At 37.6% G+C, this 18,345-nt stretch overlaps 1 protein-coding gene across 2 annotated transcripts in view; it reads left to right on the top strand.

Annotated features, from left to right (window-relative positions):
- The window catches only part of LOC125413223 (leukocyte surface antigen CD47-like), a 77,000-nt gene that overhangs the window by 42,434 nt on the left and 16,221 nt on the right, over nucleotides 1-18,345 (top strand). For both annotated transcript variants that reach the window (XM_048454408.3, XM_048454407.3), the window contains 3 exons: nucleotides 47-139; nucleotides 10,995-11,102; nucleotides 12,225-12,317. In XM_048454408.3, the coding sequence (XP_048310365.2) occupies nucleotides 47-139; nucleotides 10,995-11,102; nucleotides 12,225-12,317 (294 nt within the window). The remainder of the gene's footprint in view (nucleotides 1-46; nucleotides 140-10,994; nucleotides 11,103-12,224; nucleotides 12,318-18,345) is intronic.

The raw sequence follows: 18,345 nt of genomic DNA, 5'->3' as shown, positions 1-18,345 counted from the left end.
GTCTTTAATTGCAGTAATACTATGATTTTTGTTTCTTTCTCCTTAGGGGCTTCATGGTTCCCTTTAAGAGAATATATTCTCATTATTATTTTCCCATTTCTGACTTCCCTTCTCTTCTGGGCACAGTTTGCTATTTTAAGTAAGTGTTTATTTCTAGCCATCATTTATATTTTAGTAATAAAACTGCTATTTCTACAAGTGCCAAAGTAAAATATTGTGTACTTCAACTGCATTAGGAAAAGTCAAGTTCTGATAAATAAGAATATGTACAGGGTTTGAATAGTAAGAGCCTTCATGAATTATATACTGTCCCTGACATATTGCTACTGTTGACTTTGTAAGAAAATATTTTTTTGTGTTTCTTAAAAACAGTTTTTAAAAAACTGCTGTAAATACTGTTTAGGCCATCTAAAACTTCTGTAGTACAGTCATATTAACAAATGGAATTTTATTTGATGAACAGAGAGTCACAGGCAAAGTTATGTGAAGACAGAATCCAAAGCTCTGGCGCCCAGGAATGCCCCTCGTTTCTTGAGTTTGTTGTTGGTACTATCGTGTAGTGTTATTCCACGGGGATATATATCATCCAAGGGGAGCTGTGCTTTGTGATCTTGCTTTGGCAGTCATGGAACTAAATCTGTGAGGGTGAAACTCAATGCTGTATTGTGTGTGATCTGTGTGTGTATAATTTAGAATTGCCAACACAAGGTGATACAGTGTGGATTTGAAATGTGCTCCATAGACTCATGTATTTGAACTTTTGGTTACCAGTTAAGGTAATTTTTTTGTAGGTTGTGGCACATTTCTTTGGAATGTGGAGCTTACCTGGACAAAGTGGACTAGGGCCGATATTATAAGCCAGTCCAACATACTGGTTCATCTTTGCTTCCAGATCTATCTAGATGTGAAGAAGTGGTCTTATGTTCCACTCACAGCCAATGAGAGCCGACCCCACAACCATATTTCCCTGACAGAATAGAGTGTCCCCTCTGTCCATGAGCCAAAATGAGTCCCCACTCCTGTAAGTTGCTTCGTGTCAGGCATAGATAGAAATTTAAACTCCATCCATCAACCTTTCTGCTTTTAAACCAATAACAAGCTGTTCTTCTTACTGTTGCTCTAAAATAGAGATTGATGTCAGAGATGGTGATGTCTCTGGAGGTTCTTTTATTGTAAAGGATTATTTGGATATCTTGGGTTTTTTTTTTTGTTTTTCCATACGAAGTTTATTATTACTTTTTCAAGGTTGCGAAGAATTGTGTTGGCATTTTGATGGAGATTGCATTGAATCCATACATTGCTTTTGGTAGGATTGCCATTTTTATTATGTTGATCCTACCTATCCAAGAACATGGAAGATCTTTCAATTTTCTAGTATCTTCTTCAATTTCTTTCTTCAAAGACTTAAAGTTCTTGTTAAACAGGTCTTTCACTTCTTTGGTTAGTGTTACCCCAAGATATTTTATGTTATTTGTGGCTCTTGTGAAAGGTGATGTTTCTCTGATTTTTTCTCAGCTTCTTTATCATTTATATATAGGAGAACTACTGGGTTTTTTTTTGATATTTATCCTACCAAATTACTGAAGTTATTCATCAGCTGTTGGAGTTCCCTGGCAGAGTTTTTGCGGTCACTTATATATACTATCGTATCCTCTACAAGTAATGAAAGTTTGACTTATTTCTTTCCACTTTGAATCCCATTAATCTCCTTTTGTTGTATTGCTATAGCCAGAATTTCAAGAACTATGTTGAATAGATATGGAGAGAGAGGACAGCCTTGTCTTCTGATTTTAGTGGAATCACTTTGAATTTCTCTCCATTTAATTTGATGTTGACTGTTGGCTTGCTGTATACTGCTTTTATTATCTTTAGATATGTCCCTTGTATCCATGATCTCTCCTAGACCCATGAAGATTTATCAAATGCTTTTTCAGCATCCAACGAGATGATTGTATGGTTTTTTTCTTTTAGTATATTTGTATGGTGGATTATATTGATAGATTTTCATATGTTGAACCATCCTTGCATCTCTGGGATGAAGCCAACTTGATCATGATGGATGTTTTTGATGTGTTCTTGGATATGGTTTGCAAGTATTTTATTGAGTATTATTGCATCTATGTTCATGAATGAAATTGGTCTGTAATTCTTTTTCCTGGTTAAATAATTGTGTGGTTTTGGTACCAGTTATGAAACTGTAGTCTCATAAAAAGAGTTTGACCTTGTTTCTTTTGTTTTTATTATGTGGAATACTTTGAGGAGTATAGATATTAGCTCTTCCTGGAAGTTCTGGTAGAATTCTGCACTAAAACCATCTAATCCTGAGCTTTTTTTGTTGAGAGTCTTTTAATGACAACTTCTATTTCCCTGCAGTATATAGGTCTATTTAAATTGTTCACCTGGTCTTGATTTAATTTTGGTATATGGCATCTATCCAGAAAATTTCCATCTCTTTTACATTTTCCCATTCTGTGGAGTACAGGTTTTTGTAGTATGACCTAATGATTCTCTGGATTTCCTCAGTGTCTGTTGTTTTGCCCCCCTTTCATTTCTGATTTTGTTAATTTGGATGTTCTCTTTGAATTTTTGATTAGTTTGGATAAAGGTTTGTCTATCTTGATGACTTTCTCAAAGAAGCAGCTTTTTATCTTATTGATTCTTAGTATTTTTTTATTTGCTTCTATCTATTTTATTGATTTCATGCCTGAACTTAACTATTTCTCATCTCTACTCCTCCTGGGTGAGTCTACTTCTTTTTGTTCTAGAGCTTTCAGGTGTACTGTTAAGTTATTAGTGTGAGCTTTCTCCACTTTCTTTATTTAGGCACTTAGTGCTTTAAACTTTCCTCTTAAGCTCTGTTTTCAAATTTTCCATAGGTTTGGGTATATTGTGCCTTCATTTTTATTGAATGCTAGGAAGTCTTTAATTTTTTTCTTTCTTTCTTCCTTGACCCAGGGTGGTTCAATAGTTCACTGTTCAATTTCCATAAGTTTGTGGGCTTTCTGAGAGTAGTGTTGTTGTTAAATTCCAATTTTAAATCATGATGATAAGATACAGAGGGTTTCTCCATTTTTTTGTATTTATTGAAGTTTGCCTTATTATTGAATATTTGGTCAATTTTACAGACGGTTCCATTAAGTGATGAAAAGAAGGTATATTGTTTTGTGTTCGGGTGGAATATTCTGTAGATGTTTGTTAAGTCCATTTGAGACATGATATCTGTTAGTTCTCTTATTTCTCTGTTAAGTTTCTGTCTGGTTGACCTGTCCATTGGCAAAAGTGGAGTTTTGAAGTCTTGTACTATTAGTGTGTGAGCTTTGATGTGAGATTTAAGCTTTAGAAATATTTCTTTTACATATGTGGGTGTTCTTGTATTAGGGACATAGATGTTAGTATTGGGATTTCATCTTGATGGATCATTCCTGTTATGTATATAAAATATCCTTTTCCATCTCTTCTAAATGATTTTAGTTTGAAATCTATTTTGTTATATATTAGGATAGCTACACCCACTTGTTTCTTAGGTCAATTTTATTGGATAATTTTTCCCCAACCCTTTACTCTGAGGTAATGTCTGTCTTTGAGATTGAAATATGTTTCTTGTATACAGCAGAAACTGGATCCTGCTTTCATATCCATTCCTTTAGCTTGTGTCATTTTATAGGTGAATTGAGTCCATTGATATTAGGAAATATTAATGACCAGTGGTTGTTAATTCCTATTATATGTCAGTGGTAATATGTGTGTGTGTTCCTTGTTTGGAATTTGCTGGTGGGGGGTTATCTGTTGTTTATGTTTTTGTGGGTGCAGTTAGCATACTTGGGTTGGGGTTTTCCTTCTAGTACTTTCCGTAGGGCTACATTTGTGGATACATACTTTTTAAATCTGGTTTTTGTCATGGAAGATAATGTTTTATTCATTGATAGTGACTGAAACCTTTGCTGGGTATAATAGTCTGGGCTTGCAACCATAGTCTCTTAGTGTCTGCAGCACATCAGCCCAGGACCTTCTGGATTTCATGCTTTCCATTGAGAAGTCAGGTGTAATTCTGATAGGTCTATCTTTATATGTTACTTGACCCTTTTCCTTTGCAGCTCTTAATATTCTCTCTTTTATTCTGTATGAATTGTGTTTTCATTATTATATGGCGAGGGGACTTTTTGTTTTATCCAGTCTATTTGGTGTTCTGTAAGCTTCTTGTACATCCATAGGGATACCCTTCTTCATGTTGGGAAAGTTTTTTTCTATGATTTTGTTATAAATATTTTCTGTGCTTTTGAGCTGTAATTCTTCTCCTTCTTCTATCCCTATTATTCTCAGGAAGCCACTGAGTCTCTCTTACCCTGCCCTCTTGGTCTGCTCTCCTGGTTTGCTCTCTTAGTCCACTCTGTGAAGTCACAGCTTGTGTTTTAGAGTTCCTTTCTTGGTCCTCTCTCTTGGTCTTCTTTATATTGTATCAGGCTGTGTTTCAAAGTTTCACTGAGGTTGTGGGAGATTAGGTGAATTTGGGGGCGGGTTGAGACTTGCGGTTTGCAGGATCCAATGGATGGGGGAGTATGGGAGCAACCTTCCAGCAGGAAATTCTGCTGTCTTTTAGAGAGGCTGAGGCAGGTGGGGGAGAGGAATTTTGATTTCTTACAGTTCTATTTTTTAGTTCTTGGTTTACTGCCTCAGTTATTAGAGTTCCATTCAAAAAACCTTCTCTTATGCCTATGTCTTGAAATATTTTCTCAAAAACTTTCAGAGTTCCAGACGTTATATTGAGGTGTTTTTCTATATATGTTGATTTTTGTACTAAATGTGAGATACAGATATTTTTTGTACTTCTATACAGGAATATCATTTCCTCCAGAGCCATTCAGTGTAGAATGTCTTTTCTCCAATGTATGTTTCTGTCATAGATGTCAAAAGTCAGGTCACTGTGGCTGTGTGCTGTTATTGCTGAACCCTGTATTCTATTTCATTCACCTACAAGTCAGTTTTATTTAACTGCCATGCTATTTTGTATTACAATGATTCTAAAGGATAAGTTGAAATCAACAGTGTTCTTTTTGGTGAAGGTTTTTTTTTTACTCTATGATTTTTTGTGTGTGTTTCTTGTGAATTAAAAAAATGTTTTTCTACTACCATGGAGGGGAAAATTATTAGAATTTTGGTGAGAATTGCACTGAATCTGTAGGTTGCCTGTTTTGCAATTAACAAATTCTCCTGTTTCATAAACCTGGAGGCCTTTCCATCACATCACTTCTTCAGTTTTTTGTCTTCAGTATTTTAATACTTTCACTATAGGGGTATTTTACATCCCATTAGGTTTGTTCTCAAGGATTCTTTAAGCTGGTAGTGGTGAATTTGTTTAGTTTTTTATCAGCAAGTTATTTATTGGCATTCATGCAGACTACTGATTTTTATGTGATGGTTTTCCATCTTGTTTCTTTGTTCAAAGTGTTTTTTGGCTCCAACTATATTCTATAGGGTGCTGTCTATCATATGTACAGAGTTGTGTCACCAGCAAACTGAGAATTTGATTTCTTTCTTTCCTATCTGAAACCATTTACTTCATTTCTCTTTTCCTCTTTCTCTAGCTAAAACTGCAAGACTAATTCTAGCTAACTAAATAAGAACGGAGAAAGCAATCACCCATACCTTGCTCCTGACTTTACGAGAAATGCTTTGAGTTCTCCAGTAAATATAATATTGGATATATATATATATATATATATATATATAGAGAGAGAGAGAGAGAGAGAGAGAGAGAGAGAGAGAAGCCTATATTATGATGATGTATACTTCTTTCAGCTTCTCCTTTTTGTTTTTGTTTTGTCTTTCCCTTTTTCATGAAGGGATGTTGGACTTTTGCCAAAGTTTTTCTGAATCTATTGGCATAATCATATAACATAGTCTATGATTCTGTTGATTGACTTGGGTTTGTTAAAGTATAGTTGCAACCCTAGAGATTTTGAGATTTGATCATGGTTAGTAATTTTTTTTGATGTGTTGTTGAGTTTGTTTTGCTAAAACCTTATTGAGAAAATTTTGCAGTTTTGTTCATCACTGAGATTGACCTATAAATGTGTTCTTACTTTGTTTTGATAGCAAAATAAACCTGATTCCACAAACTGAGTTTAGTATCCCCCTTCCCTGTCTATTTGATGGAATAATGTAAGGAGTACTGCTGTTATTTCTTTGAAGGTCTATTAGACTTCAAGAGAGATTTTTTTATTTCTCTATGTAAACCTTCCTGGCATGATTCTGTGTAAACCAGGTTGTCTTTGAACTCACAGTGATCATCAGCCTCTGGCTCCAGAGGTTTGAGTTTAAAAGCATGTAGTAGCATATCCAATTATCTATATATCTGTTTAAGCTGTTCAAAACATCTTTCATAAAACCTTTTCCTTTTATTACTAGTTCTCATTTACATCCTGTTGATTTAATTTTGGTAAGTCATGTGTGTCTAGAAATTTACCCATCTCTTTTTGAGATTTTACAAGTTTTTGAGAAATAGATTTTCAAAGTACACTTCTGAATTTCATTCATATATGTTGCAAAATTTCCCTTTCATCACTTAATTTTATGAAATTTCATCTTCTCCCTTTCTTTTCATTAGTTTTACTAAGACTGTCTCAATTTAATTTTTTTCAAAAGCAGCTGTTTGTTCAAATGATTTTTTGTTTTGTTTTTTATTTTCCATTGCACTGAGTTCTTTACATCTTCTAATTTGGGCTGATCTTGCACTTATTTTTCTAAGACCCCAAAGTAATCCATTAGTATTTAGTTATATTTCTCTTGCTCTAAGATTTTTATTCTAATATGCCTCCCTCTTAGAACTGCTTTTGTTGTATTCTACAGGCTCTAAAATGCTGCATTTTTCATTACCATTCATTTCTAAGAACTTTGAAAATTCTTCCCTTAATTTCCTTAGTGTTTATTCATCATTCAATTCTGTATTATTCTGTCTCCATGGCTTTTTACATTTTCTATAATTCTCCTTGCTGATGATTTCTTGTTTTACTACAATGCTTTTAGATAGAATATAAGAAATTCAATTTTCTTGTATTTGTTAAGAGCAGCTTTGTGTCCTAAAATATGGCCTATTTTATACAGCATTACCTGAACTTCTGAGAGCAATGAGTATTCCACAGTCCTTGGGTAGCATATTCTGTAGATATTTGATCATTCCATTTGATCTATAATGTCATTTAAGTATGATGTTTCTTTGATGATGTTTATCTGATGATGGCCAATCTGCTGAGAAAACTGGGTTACTGTCATCATCCGCTATTGTCTGTACTTTCCAGCAGTGTTAGTTTTTTGTAACCAATCATGTGTGTGTTTAGCACACAAACTTAGAATTGTACTATTTCCCTGATGAACTGTCCCTGTACAGCATGAAGTTGCCTTTTTTTTAAAATCTATTTTGACTATTTAGCTTAAAGCCTACTTGTCAAATGTTGTGATAGGTAAATGTGATTTAATTGGTTCATCTTCCTACTTGTGTATTTGCATTGGGACTTACATGTCTTAGGTTAGGTCACTGATTGAATTGAAAATAAAATAACACATTGCTTTTCAGTATTGAAATATTTGCATGGTTTAAATGTAGTTAGGTCCTATTGGAGTTGAGTTTTGTCCCAGGATTTAGTTAGTAGCTAGAATCTTTGGGTACTAAATACGGTCTCCAGAACCTCATTGGAAGTAGAGTATTAATTTCAAAATCCACTATAATTTATAATAAATTCTCTAAGAAAATATAATAATAGTAAATTAAAAACAATCACTTTCTTCAACTCCAGTAACTTTTAGAGAATAAGAAACAGGATAGTAAGGGAGTATTGCTAGGATATTGTTACTAGATGCAAGACTAGACAGAAAATAATCTGATTAACACTGTGAACTATTATAAGAAACAGTAGCAAAAAATAGATAAGGGAAAAGTTAATAGGAGGAGGGGATGTCTTAGTTTGCTTTCTATTGCTAGGATAAAGAACTCTCACAAAAAGAAACTTGAAAAGGAAAGGTTTAATTTCAGCTTATAGCTTACAATCTATCTGGAAAAATAGGGCAAGAATTCAAGGCAGGATCCTGGAGGCAAGAACTGTAGAAGTGTTACCTGCTTCCTTGCTCCCAATGTTTTTTTTTTTTTCTGACTGCTTTCTTATCCAGTCCAGGACCACTCCCTTCAGAGAGCTGGGCCATCACAAGTTAATCATTATTTTTTTTAAAGAATCCACACATAGACTTGCCCGTAAGCTTATCTGATGGAGGCATTTTCTCAAGTAAGGATTCCTCTTTCTAGATGATACTAGCTTGTGTCAAATTGACAGAAAAGTAACCAACACAGAGAAGCTGGGATATTGTGAGGTGAGTTGAGTTTAAGATTATTAAATATAACGATAAGTCATAATCAAGAAGTATGTGAAGAGGGTATAAGAAAGAAAGAAAAAGAGAAGGAGGCTGGAGAGACAAAGCATTTGGGTTGTAGATGAAAATATAGGAGAGAGAACACAATAGAACAGATGCAAATGCAGAATCATCGTAAAATCTGACTAAGCAGTACTTTTAAAAAACAGAAGCAAAATGAAAATGTGTGTATGTTAGATAGTTTTTGTCAACTCTACGTAGTCCAGCATCATCTGGAAAGAGAAAATCTGAGTTGAGAAAATGCCTCTGTCAGATTGGGAAGCAAACAAGTCTGTGTGGTATTTTATGACTAGTGATTGATGTGGAAAGGCACAGTCAATTGGGGATGGTAGTTTCATAAGAAATCAGGTTGATCAAACCATGAAGAGCAAATCAGTAAGCAACATTCTATCAGGGCCTCTGTTTGAGTTGCTTACTGCCTTGGAGTCCTGCCCTAAACTCTCTTCATGATGAACCAAAAGTTATCACTAAGCCAATTCCCTTTCCTTTTTACGTTGCTTGTGGTCATGGAGTTTATTCTAGCAATAGAAAGAAAACTAAGACAGCATGCAATCAGGAAGGTTTAAAAGAATACCTACAGGAAATAAAAACACAAATATTATAACATTAATTAATATCTATTCCCCTCCATGAGTTGTCTTAGATTTAACTCTGGTGGTGTGAGAGCTGGCCACCTATGTCTCCTATTCAAACTTGTTTGGCTAGTTTGCAGTGTCTCAGTGGTGTTTTCACAAGTTACTTCTTAGCTTGAGTCACTATCCTAGTATCAGGAGGGGTTGGAAAATGCTCACTTGAGAATTTTCCAACCTGCAGTATGGGGCATCACTTCAATCCCTTGTCATCCAGCTATCTGCCCTCTTCAACTTGTTCTATGTGTTCCAACTTTTTCAAATGTCTCTCTCAACATTTGAGCTTCTGATGTAGCCAAACCCAAGCGTGTATTTCTTGTGCCAAGTAGAAATTCTCTTCTCACCAGGACTTGGGATGCCTGTGTCAGTGGTTTGGGCTTAAGAACACTTGTTCTCCTGAGGTCCAGTTCAGACCAGCACTACCAGTTGTCCACATGACTCTGTCGTTCTCTGGGCTTCAACTATTAGTAGACTGAGAGGGTACTTTGGATTTTGGAACAGAAGGTGCTCAATATTCTATTCCTCACAGAATAGGAGTTTTATATGTTTCCTTCCTTTCCCAGACTGATTGGTAGTGGCACAGAGAGACTGGGTGTTTGTCCTGGGTAACTGTTTCATGCAACTTGTGAGTCTGTAGACTAGAATTTCATTGTTGCTGTCTTCTGGAAATTTTTATTTATTTATTTTTTTACTCATAAGATGACAGAGAGCATGGGGGGAGGTTCTCCCTCTTCCACAAAACCTTTCTTCAGTACTTTCAGTTACAATCAGCTACTTCCTCTATAAGTATATTTCTTAAGTTTTTTTTTTAATTTGTGAGTGTGTGTGGGAGTCCAAGTCCTGGAAGTAGATCTAGAAGAATAGGTCCAGTCATCAGTATTCTAGGGCCTCACAAATGAGTACCACATTTGATCCATAATCATGAAATGAAACTTGACAAGGCAAGCAATGCTCACACTAAAGGAAAGTTTCAAAGAGGTTAGAGAATATATACAAATATTGACACTTATGAAGAAGGATGTGAGAAAGGCTCATCAGTGAAGAACACTTGCAGATCTGCTTCCAGAACCCACATACTGGCTCATAACCATCTGTAACTCCAGTTCCAGGAAATGCAATGTCCCCTTCTAACCTTTCTGGAATCCTGCATGCATTCAGTGCATATACGCTCAGGCAAGCGTGTGTGTGTGTGTGTGTGTGTGTGTGTGTGTGTGTGTGTGTGTGTGTGTAATTAATTCATATTTATAAAAAGAAGTCCAATAAAGAGTAAAAGAAAGTGCTGTTAAGCCTGTTGTCTCAGAGAAACTAGAGGCCCTGGAGGATTAGCCTGTGTTAGAAGAATTCTTTTCTATGAAGAATCCTCTTGAACACTGACAGTATGCTTTTATTTCAGCATCTTAGTTGTAAGTTCTGGGCATTTTCCTCTATCAGGATTTTACCAGGATATGATTTGCTCAATATTTAGTGTGCTTTTGCAAATGTGTTTCCAAAATTTCTCGTTGGTTTACAAATTTTATATTGGATGGGGCTTGTTTCTCTGTTTTTTATATTGCTAACTAATTAGCTACTGCCCATGAGTCTCGTGTGAATCACTAGACCAGATTACTGTGTGGTCAGTCTAGAATGACTTTGCTTGTTGGGTAACACTAACAATATTGAAAGACACTTGGCCTATAGAAACTCAAAAGTGCTCCAGGTAAGAAAACTGTTGCAACTTCCTCTATAATAGGTAAGAACTAACTCCATCTTCACATTCAATTTGCTATACATATGTACTGTCATGATCCTATCTATCAAATTTTTATGAATGGTGTGAGTAATCTGATAAGATCCTTATTGAAGGGTTGCCAATTTCACTGCATTATCAGTTTGTCTTTGCACCTTATTTATTATAGAAATGCCTTCTTTTCTGATTAAGTTGATGTAATTATTTCTGTCTTTTTAAAGTGCAAAAATATGAATCCAACATTAGTAAAAGGAAAATAATTGTGTTATCTACTTCTGGATTATTGTTCACCTTGGTTGTCATTTTTGGAGCCTCTCATTTTATCCCAGGTAAGATGCACAGGTACTGGGCTGTAATTTGTGCACCTGATGTGAGGAACATCCCAAAGAGGAGCATATTGATCCCGATAGCTCTTGGGACAGATGTGGCAAATGATGTGGCCTCAAAGAACAGAAGATTTCTCAAAGATCTGGACCACTTATGTCTGAAATTTCTGTGTGCTCAGCATTGTGCTGCCTCGTGAAGCTCTGGTGGGAGTGTGGGGTGTGTTTCACTTCCTGCCTCTTGTAACTTCCAGTGTTTGCAGGCGATGCTCAGCTTACCTTGTGGCAGAGTAGCTCCCTTCTCTATTCTTCCATCATCTGCCTCACCAGGTTCTTTATGTTCAGTTTGTGCTCTCTTTCTCCCTCACAAGGACAGTACTGTTGAAACTGAAGACAATTGCTTAACTCTGTTTAAAATTCCTCCTTCTACCTCTTGTCATAGTTTTGGTGACAGGAAGTTGAAAATGTGGATACAACCACCATTCAAGCCACTATGGAGGCAGGCAGGCTTCACTGGCTGAGATGTGGAAATGGGCATGCCCATGGGAATCATGTCTCTCTGCAGTGGTCATTGAGCTGAAAGACGGACGTGTGAATGGTAGATAACAGCAGAGGGCATATTCTGGGGATGAAAGGCTAGGACTAAAAGGCAGACCACATAAGACCACTGCCTTCTCTTAGAGAGACTGAGGCACAGGCAGATCTTTAGAACACAGATTTGGCAGCCGGGTTTGCATCCATGACTGGTGAGGGCCTGAGGAGCTGATGAACTCAGAAGGCGATGTGAAAGAGCAGGTGATTTGGCTTGGGGACAGGCTGAACACTGAGAATGAATGGACGGTGGACGGTGAGGGCAAGTTCATCATCTGGAAGATTTAAGTCAGCTAAAGAGTTAAAAACCAAATAAAGGTTTTCATGTGATGAGGCTCTAGCATTAAAATTTGTATCAATCATTTGAGTCCTAAGTAATTGAAAAATGTTGACTCATTCTAAATTTGGAAGAAAATATGTTAAACATTTCATACTTTATGACTGCCGAATTCAGGGTAATGGACTTAATAAATTCAGTACATTAACTTCCCAAATAGCAGCGACACATAGAAAAATACACTTTTTGCTTGTTAACAGGTGATTTTTCAGAAAAGAAAAGCAATGGACTTATTTTCTTGGTTATTCCTTCAGTGATACCTGTATTCCTTCAGTACCATAAGTTTATGCCAGGTAAGCATTTGATGTTTTAGCATGATTTTAACAATCATTTTACTTAAAAGAAAGTACTTTGGGGAAAACCTTCTATCCTATTTTAAAAATTACCTTCCTTATTTTGAGTATTTCACCCACAGGAAAAATTAAGTGTGGTTATAACCATCCCCAATTCCTCCTCTCACTGCTCCAATATGCCACCAGCATGTCCCCATCAACTTCATGTCTTTTTATTTTGTAATATGCTAGAACACTAAATTCAGTTAGTGTTAACCATGTATTCATGAATGTGAGGCCATCTACTGAAGTGTGGGAAACCTAACATTGCCCATATCCTCAAAAGAGAATGGTTTCCCCTTCCCCCAGCAGTAATCAGTGGCCAGCGCACTCCTTAGTAAGGAGTGGAACCTGGAGAACACCACCATCCATGTCAGAATCTTGACGGGCTTGATCTTCTGCTGGTCTTGCTCAGGTAACAAGAGCAGCTGTGAGTTTATGAAAGCAATAGAAGTAGCATGTTCAGTAGACAGCAATTCTACTGCGGCCCTTCCTAACCAGGTTCCAACACTGTTTCCAGCTCTTCCAAAATGTTCTATACACCCTAGTTGTTGGTGGTGGTAGGTGATTAAGACTCAGTTCTTTACTCTCACCTGACTGTTTCTCATGACAGAAAGGAACTTCCACACAAAGGTAGCAAGCAACACAGATCTACTGGGCATAAAAATGAATCTTTAGAAGGCAGTTTGGCAATATGATCATTTAGCAAAATAGCAGTAACAGTTTCTACCCTAAGGCCTATGAACTTCAAGTCAATTTTCGACCAGGATTATACTACCAGGCATGAAATGTCCTCTTGCTGATCAAATCTCAAATCCTATCAAAAGTGGTTACCAAGTAAATGTTGTGCCACTATTGCCCAGTAGGTTCATGTTGCCAGGGAAGTCTGGTACTGTAGCATGAAGGTCAAACTTGGTAAAAATCATTGAAGACTTTCATACCCTAGATACCTATATAACACCTTCTGTCACTATGAAAACTAGCCAGCAGAGTGGATGTTTTCCACTTTTTTAAATACTGATTTTCATACAATTTGGTGTATTTAAAGTATTTCCATCCTGGCTGTGGTAGTGCACACCTTTAATCCCAGCACTTGGGAGGCTGAGGCCGGCGGATGTCTGTAAGTTTGAGGCCAATCACTTCTACAGAGCTCGTTCCAGCACAGGCTCCAAAGCTACAAAGAAACTTGGCCTTGGAAAAAAATTCCAAAACTATTTCTAATGATATCTACACATAATGACAGATCTAACATCTTAGATCTTTTTTTTTCCTCAAAGTTTATTAAAATACAAAAGTCTCCATTTCCGCCCCTCCTCCCAACCCCCTCCCACTCCCCCCACTCCCTCTCCTCCTCCCTCTCCAGCCCCAAGAGCAGTCAGGGTCTCCCACCCTGTGGGTAGTTCAAGCTCCTCCCCCCTCCCTCCAGGTCCAGGAAGGTGAGCATCCAAACAGACTGGATCCCAAAAATCCAGTATATGCAGAGGAAACAAGTCCCAGTGTTATTGTCAATGGCTTTTCAGAAAGACTCCGGGCCAGCCACATTCAGAGAATCCGGCCTCATTCAGAGAATCTGGCTGGATCACATGCTCGCTCAATCCCAGTCAACTGGCCTTGGTGAACTCTCATTAGATCAGTACCCTTGTATCAGTGGGTGATTACACCCCTCGTGGTCCTGATTTTCTTTTTCATGTTCTTCCTCCTTCTGCGCCTCATTTGGACCTTGGGGGACTCAGTCCGGTGCTCCAATGTGGGTCTCCATCTGTATTGCCATCCATCGATGGACGAAGGTTCCCTCTGATCTTGCCTTCCTTGCTCGCGTTCTCTTTCCTTCGGCTTCTCGTTTGGACCTAGGGAGTTAAGTCCAGTGTTCCAATGTGGGTCTCCGTCTCCAACTCCATCCATCTCCAGATGAAGGATCTATGGTGATAAGCAAAATATTCATCAGTATGGTTATGGGCCAAGGCCAGTTCAGGCACCCTCTCCTCTGTCCAGAGAACAATCTGGGGATCTCTCCTTGGACCTGGGATCCCATTTATAATCAAGTCTCTAGTAAACCCTAAACTGACTCCCTTAGTTGAGATATATTCTTCCCTGATCCCATATTCATCCTTGCTCCCTCTCCCCCTCCCAGTCCCCCGAGCATTCCCCATTCCTCCCCTGTTCCCTTCTCTCTAACCCTCTCCCCTTCCAACAACCCTCCTACCCACCCCATGCACCCGCGGTTACCTGGGACACTTGTCTATTTCCAATCTCCAGGAAGAAAACTACCTAAATTTTCTTCAGGTTCACCCTCCTATCCAGCTTCTCTAGGATCACGAATAATAGGCTCAAAGACCTTTAATTATGGCTAGAATCCATTTATGAGTGAATACATACCATATTCCACTTTTTGGGTCTGGCTTACCTGACTCAGTAAAGTGTTTTCTTCTTTTTTTTATTATTTTTATTATTTTTTTATTTTTTTATTTAATTTTTACTGGGAACCCCTCCAGAATCAAGTCTCTTGCAAACCTTAAAATGGCTCCCTTAGCTGAGATATAAACCTCCCTGCTCCCCCAACCATTCTTCCTACCTCCCCCCTCCCATTCCCCCAAGCCATCCCCAATCCTCCCCCTCTCCCTGACCATCTTCCCTTACTTTCACCCCACCCCCACCCCCCAGGCACCCGAGTTTGCCTGGCAATCTTGCCTAGTTCCACTATCCTGGAGGATAACTATATGATTTTCTTCAGGTTCACCTTCTTATTTAGCTTCTCTAGGATCCCAAATTATAGACTCAAAGACCTTTAACTATGGCTAGAATCCACTTATGAGTGAGTACATACCATATTCCTCTTTTTGGGTCTGGTTTACCTCACTCAGTAAAGCGTTTTCTATTTCCATCCATTTGCATGCAAAATTCAAGATGTCATTTTTTTTTTACCGCTGAGTAAAACTCTAATGTGTATATGTTCCACACCTTTATTAACCATTCTTCTATTGAGGGGCACCTAGGTTGTTTCCAGGTTCTGGCTATTACAAATAGTGCTGCTATGAACATAGTAGAACAAATGCTTTTGTGGTATGTTAGGGAATCTCTTGGGTATATTCCCAAGAGTGGAATTGCTGGGTCCTGAGGGAGGTTGACTCCCAGTTTCCTGAGAAACCACCACACTGATTTCCACAGTGGCTGCACAAGTTTGCATTCCCACCAACAATGGATGAGTGTTCCCCTCGCTGCACATCCTCTCCAGCATAGGCTATTGTTGATGTTTTTGACTTTAGCTATTCTGACAGGTGTAAGATGGTATCTCAAAGTTGTTTTGATTTGCATTTCCCTCATCACTAGGGAGGTTGAGCATGTCCTTAAGTGTCTTCTGGCCATTCGAAGTTCATCTGTTGTGAATTCTCTGTTCAGTTCAGTACCCCATTTTTTAATTGGGTTAATTAGAGTTATATTGTCTAGTTTCTTGAGTTCTTTGTATATTTTGGAGATCAGACCTTTGTCTGATGAGGGGTTGGTGAAGATCTTCTCCCAGTCAGAAGGCAGCCTTTTTGTCTTACTGACAGTGTCCTTTGCTTTACAGAAGCTTCTCAGTTTCAGTAGGTCTCATTTATTCATTGTTTCTCTTATTGTCTGTGCTACTGGGGTCCTACTTAGGAAGTGGCTTCCTGTGCCTATATCTTGTAGACTACTTCCCACTTTCTCTTCTATCAGGTTCAAAGTGGACAGATTAATGTTGATGTCTTTAATCCATTTGGACTTGAGTTTTGTGCATGGTGATAGATATGGATCTACTTTCATTCTTCTACAGGTTGACATCCAGTTATGCCAGCACCATTTGTTGAAGATGCTTTCCTTCTTCCATTGTATACCTTTAGCCCCCTTGTCGAAAATTAGGTGTTCATAGTTTTGTGGGTTAGTATCCGGGTCTTCTATTTGATTCCATAGCTCGACTTCTCTGTTCTTATGCCAATACCAAGCTGTTTTCAATACTGTAGCTCTATAATAGAGTTTGAAGTCAGGGATGGTAATGCCTCCAGAAGTTCCTTTATTGTATAAGATTGTTTTGGCTATCCTGGGTTTTTTGTTTTGCCATATAAACTTGATTATTGTTCTCTCAAGGTGTGTGAAGAAGTTTGATGGGATTCTGATGGGGATTGCATTGAATCTGTAGATTGTTTTTGGTAGAATTGCCATTTTTACTGTGTTGATTCTCCCAATTGAAGAGCAAGGGAGGTCTTTCCATTTTCTGGTATCCTCCTCAATTTCTTTCTTCAAAGACTTAAAGTTCTTGTCAAATAGGTCTTTCACTTCCTTGGTTAGAGTAACCCCAAGATATTTTATGCTATTTGTGGCTATCGTGAAAGGTGATGTTTCTCTGAGTTCCCTCTCTGCTTCTTTATCATTTGTGTATAGGAGGGCCACTGATTTTTTGGAGTTGATCTTGTATCCTGCCACATTACTAAAGGTGTTTATCAGCTGTAGGAGTTCTTTGGTAGAGTTTTTGGGGTCACTTATGTATACTATCATATCGTCAGCAAATAACGAAAGTTTAACTTCATCTTTTCCAATTCGAATCCCCTTGATCTCCTTATGTTGTCTTGTTGCTATTGCTAGAACTTCAAGCACTATATTGAAGAGGTATGGAGAGAGTGGACAGCCTTGTCGTGTTCCTGATTTTAGTGGAAAGGCTTTGTGTTTCTCTTCATTCAATTTGATGTTAGCTGTCGGCTTGCTGTATATTGCTTTTATTATATTTAGGTATGATCCTTGTATCCCCAATCTCTCCAACACCTTTATCATAAATGGGTGTTGAATTTTGTCAAATCTTTTTTCAGCATCCAATGAAATGATCATATGGTTTTTTCTTTCAATTTATTTATATGATGGATTACATTGATAGATTTGCGTATGTTGAACCAGCCCTGCATCTCTGGGATGAAGCCGACTTGATCATAATGGATAGTTTTTCTAATGTGTTCTTGGATTCGGTTTGCCAGTATTTTATTGAGAATTTTCACGTCGATGTTCATGAGTGAGATTGGCCTGTAATTCTCTTTCTTGGTTTTGTCTTTGTGTGGTTTTGGTATTAGGGTAACTGTAGCTTCATAAAAGGAGTTTGGCAATGACTCTTCTGTTTCTATATTGTGGAATACATTAAGGAATATAGGTATTAGCTCTTCCTGGAAGTTCTGGTAGAATTCTGCATTGAAACCATCTGGTCCTGGGCTTTTTTTGGTAGGGAGATTTTTGATAGCAGCTTCTAATTCTTTACGACTAACAGGTCTATTTAGATTGTTCACTTGTTCTTGGTTCAACTTTGGTATATGGTACTTATCTAAAAAAATGTCCATTTCTTTTACATTTTCCAGGTTTGTGGCATATAAACTTTCGTAGTAAGATCTAATGATTCTCTGAATTTCCTCTGTGTCTGTGGTTATGTCCCCCTTTTCATTTCTGATCCTATTAATTTGCATGTTCTCTCTCTGCCGCTTGATTAGTTTGGATAGGGGTTTGTCAATCTTGTTGATTTTCTCCAAGAACCAGCTTTTTGTTTCATTGATTCTTTGGATTGTTTTCTGTATTTCTATTTTGTTGATTTCAGCCCTCAGTTTGATTATCTCCAGTCTTCTACTCCTCCTGGGTGAATCAGCTTCTTTTTTTTCTAGAGCTTTCAAGTGTGTTGTTAAGTCTCCAATGTGTGCTTTCTCCATTTTCTTTAGTTGGGCACTTAGTGCTATGAACTTTCCTCTTAGCACTGCTTTCATAGTGTCCCATAGGTTTGAGTATGTTATGTCTTTATTTTCATTAAATTCTAGGAAGACTTTAATTTCTTTCTTTATTTCTTCCTTGACCCAGGGATGATTTAGTAGTTTACTGTTCAACTTCCATGAGTTTGTTGGCTTCCTGGGGGTAGCATTGTTGTTGAATTCTAATTTTAATCCATGGTGATCTGACAAGACACAGGTAGTTACTAATATTTTTTTGTATCTGTGGAAGTTTGCTT

Source organism: Myodes glareolus, chromosome 2, assembly GCF_982192425.1.
Source record: "Myodes glareolus chromosome 2, mMyoGla1.1, whole genome shotgun sequence".
In the NCBI taxonomy this organism is placed as follows: domain Eukaryota; kingdom Metazoa; phylum Chordata; class Mammalia; order Rodentia; family Cricetidae; genus Myodes; species Myodes glareolus.
This window is presented reverse-complemented; position numbering and strand designations above follow the sequence as displayed.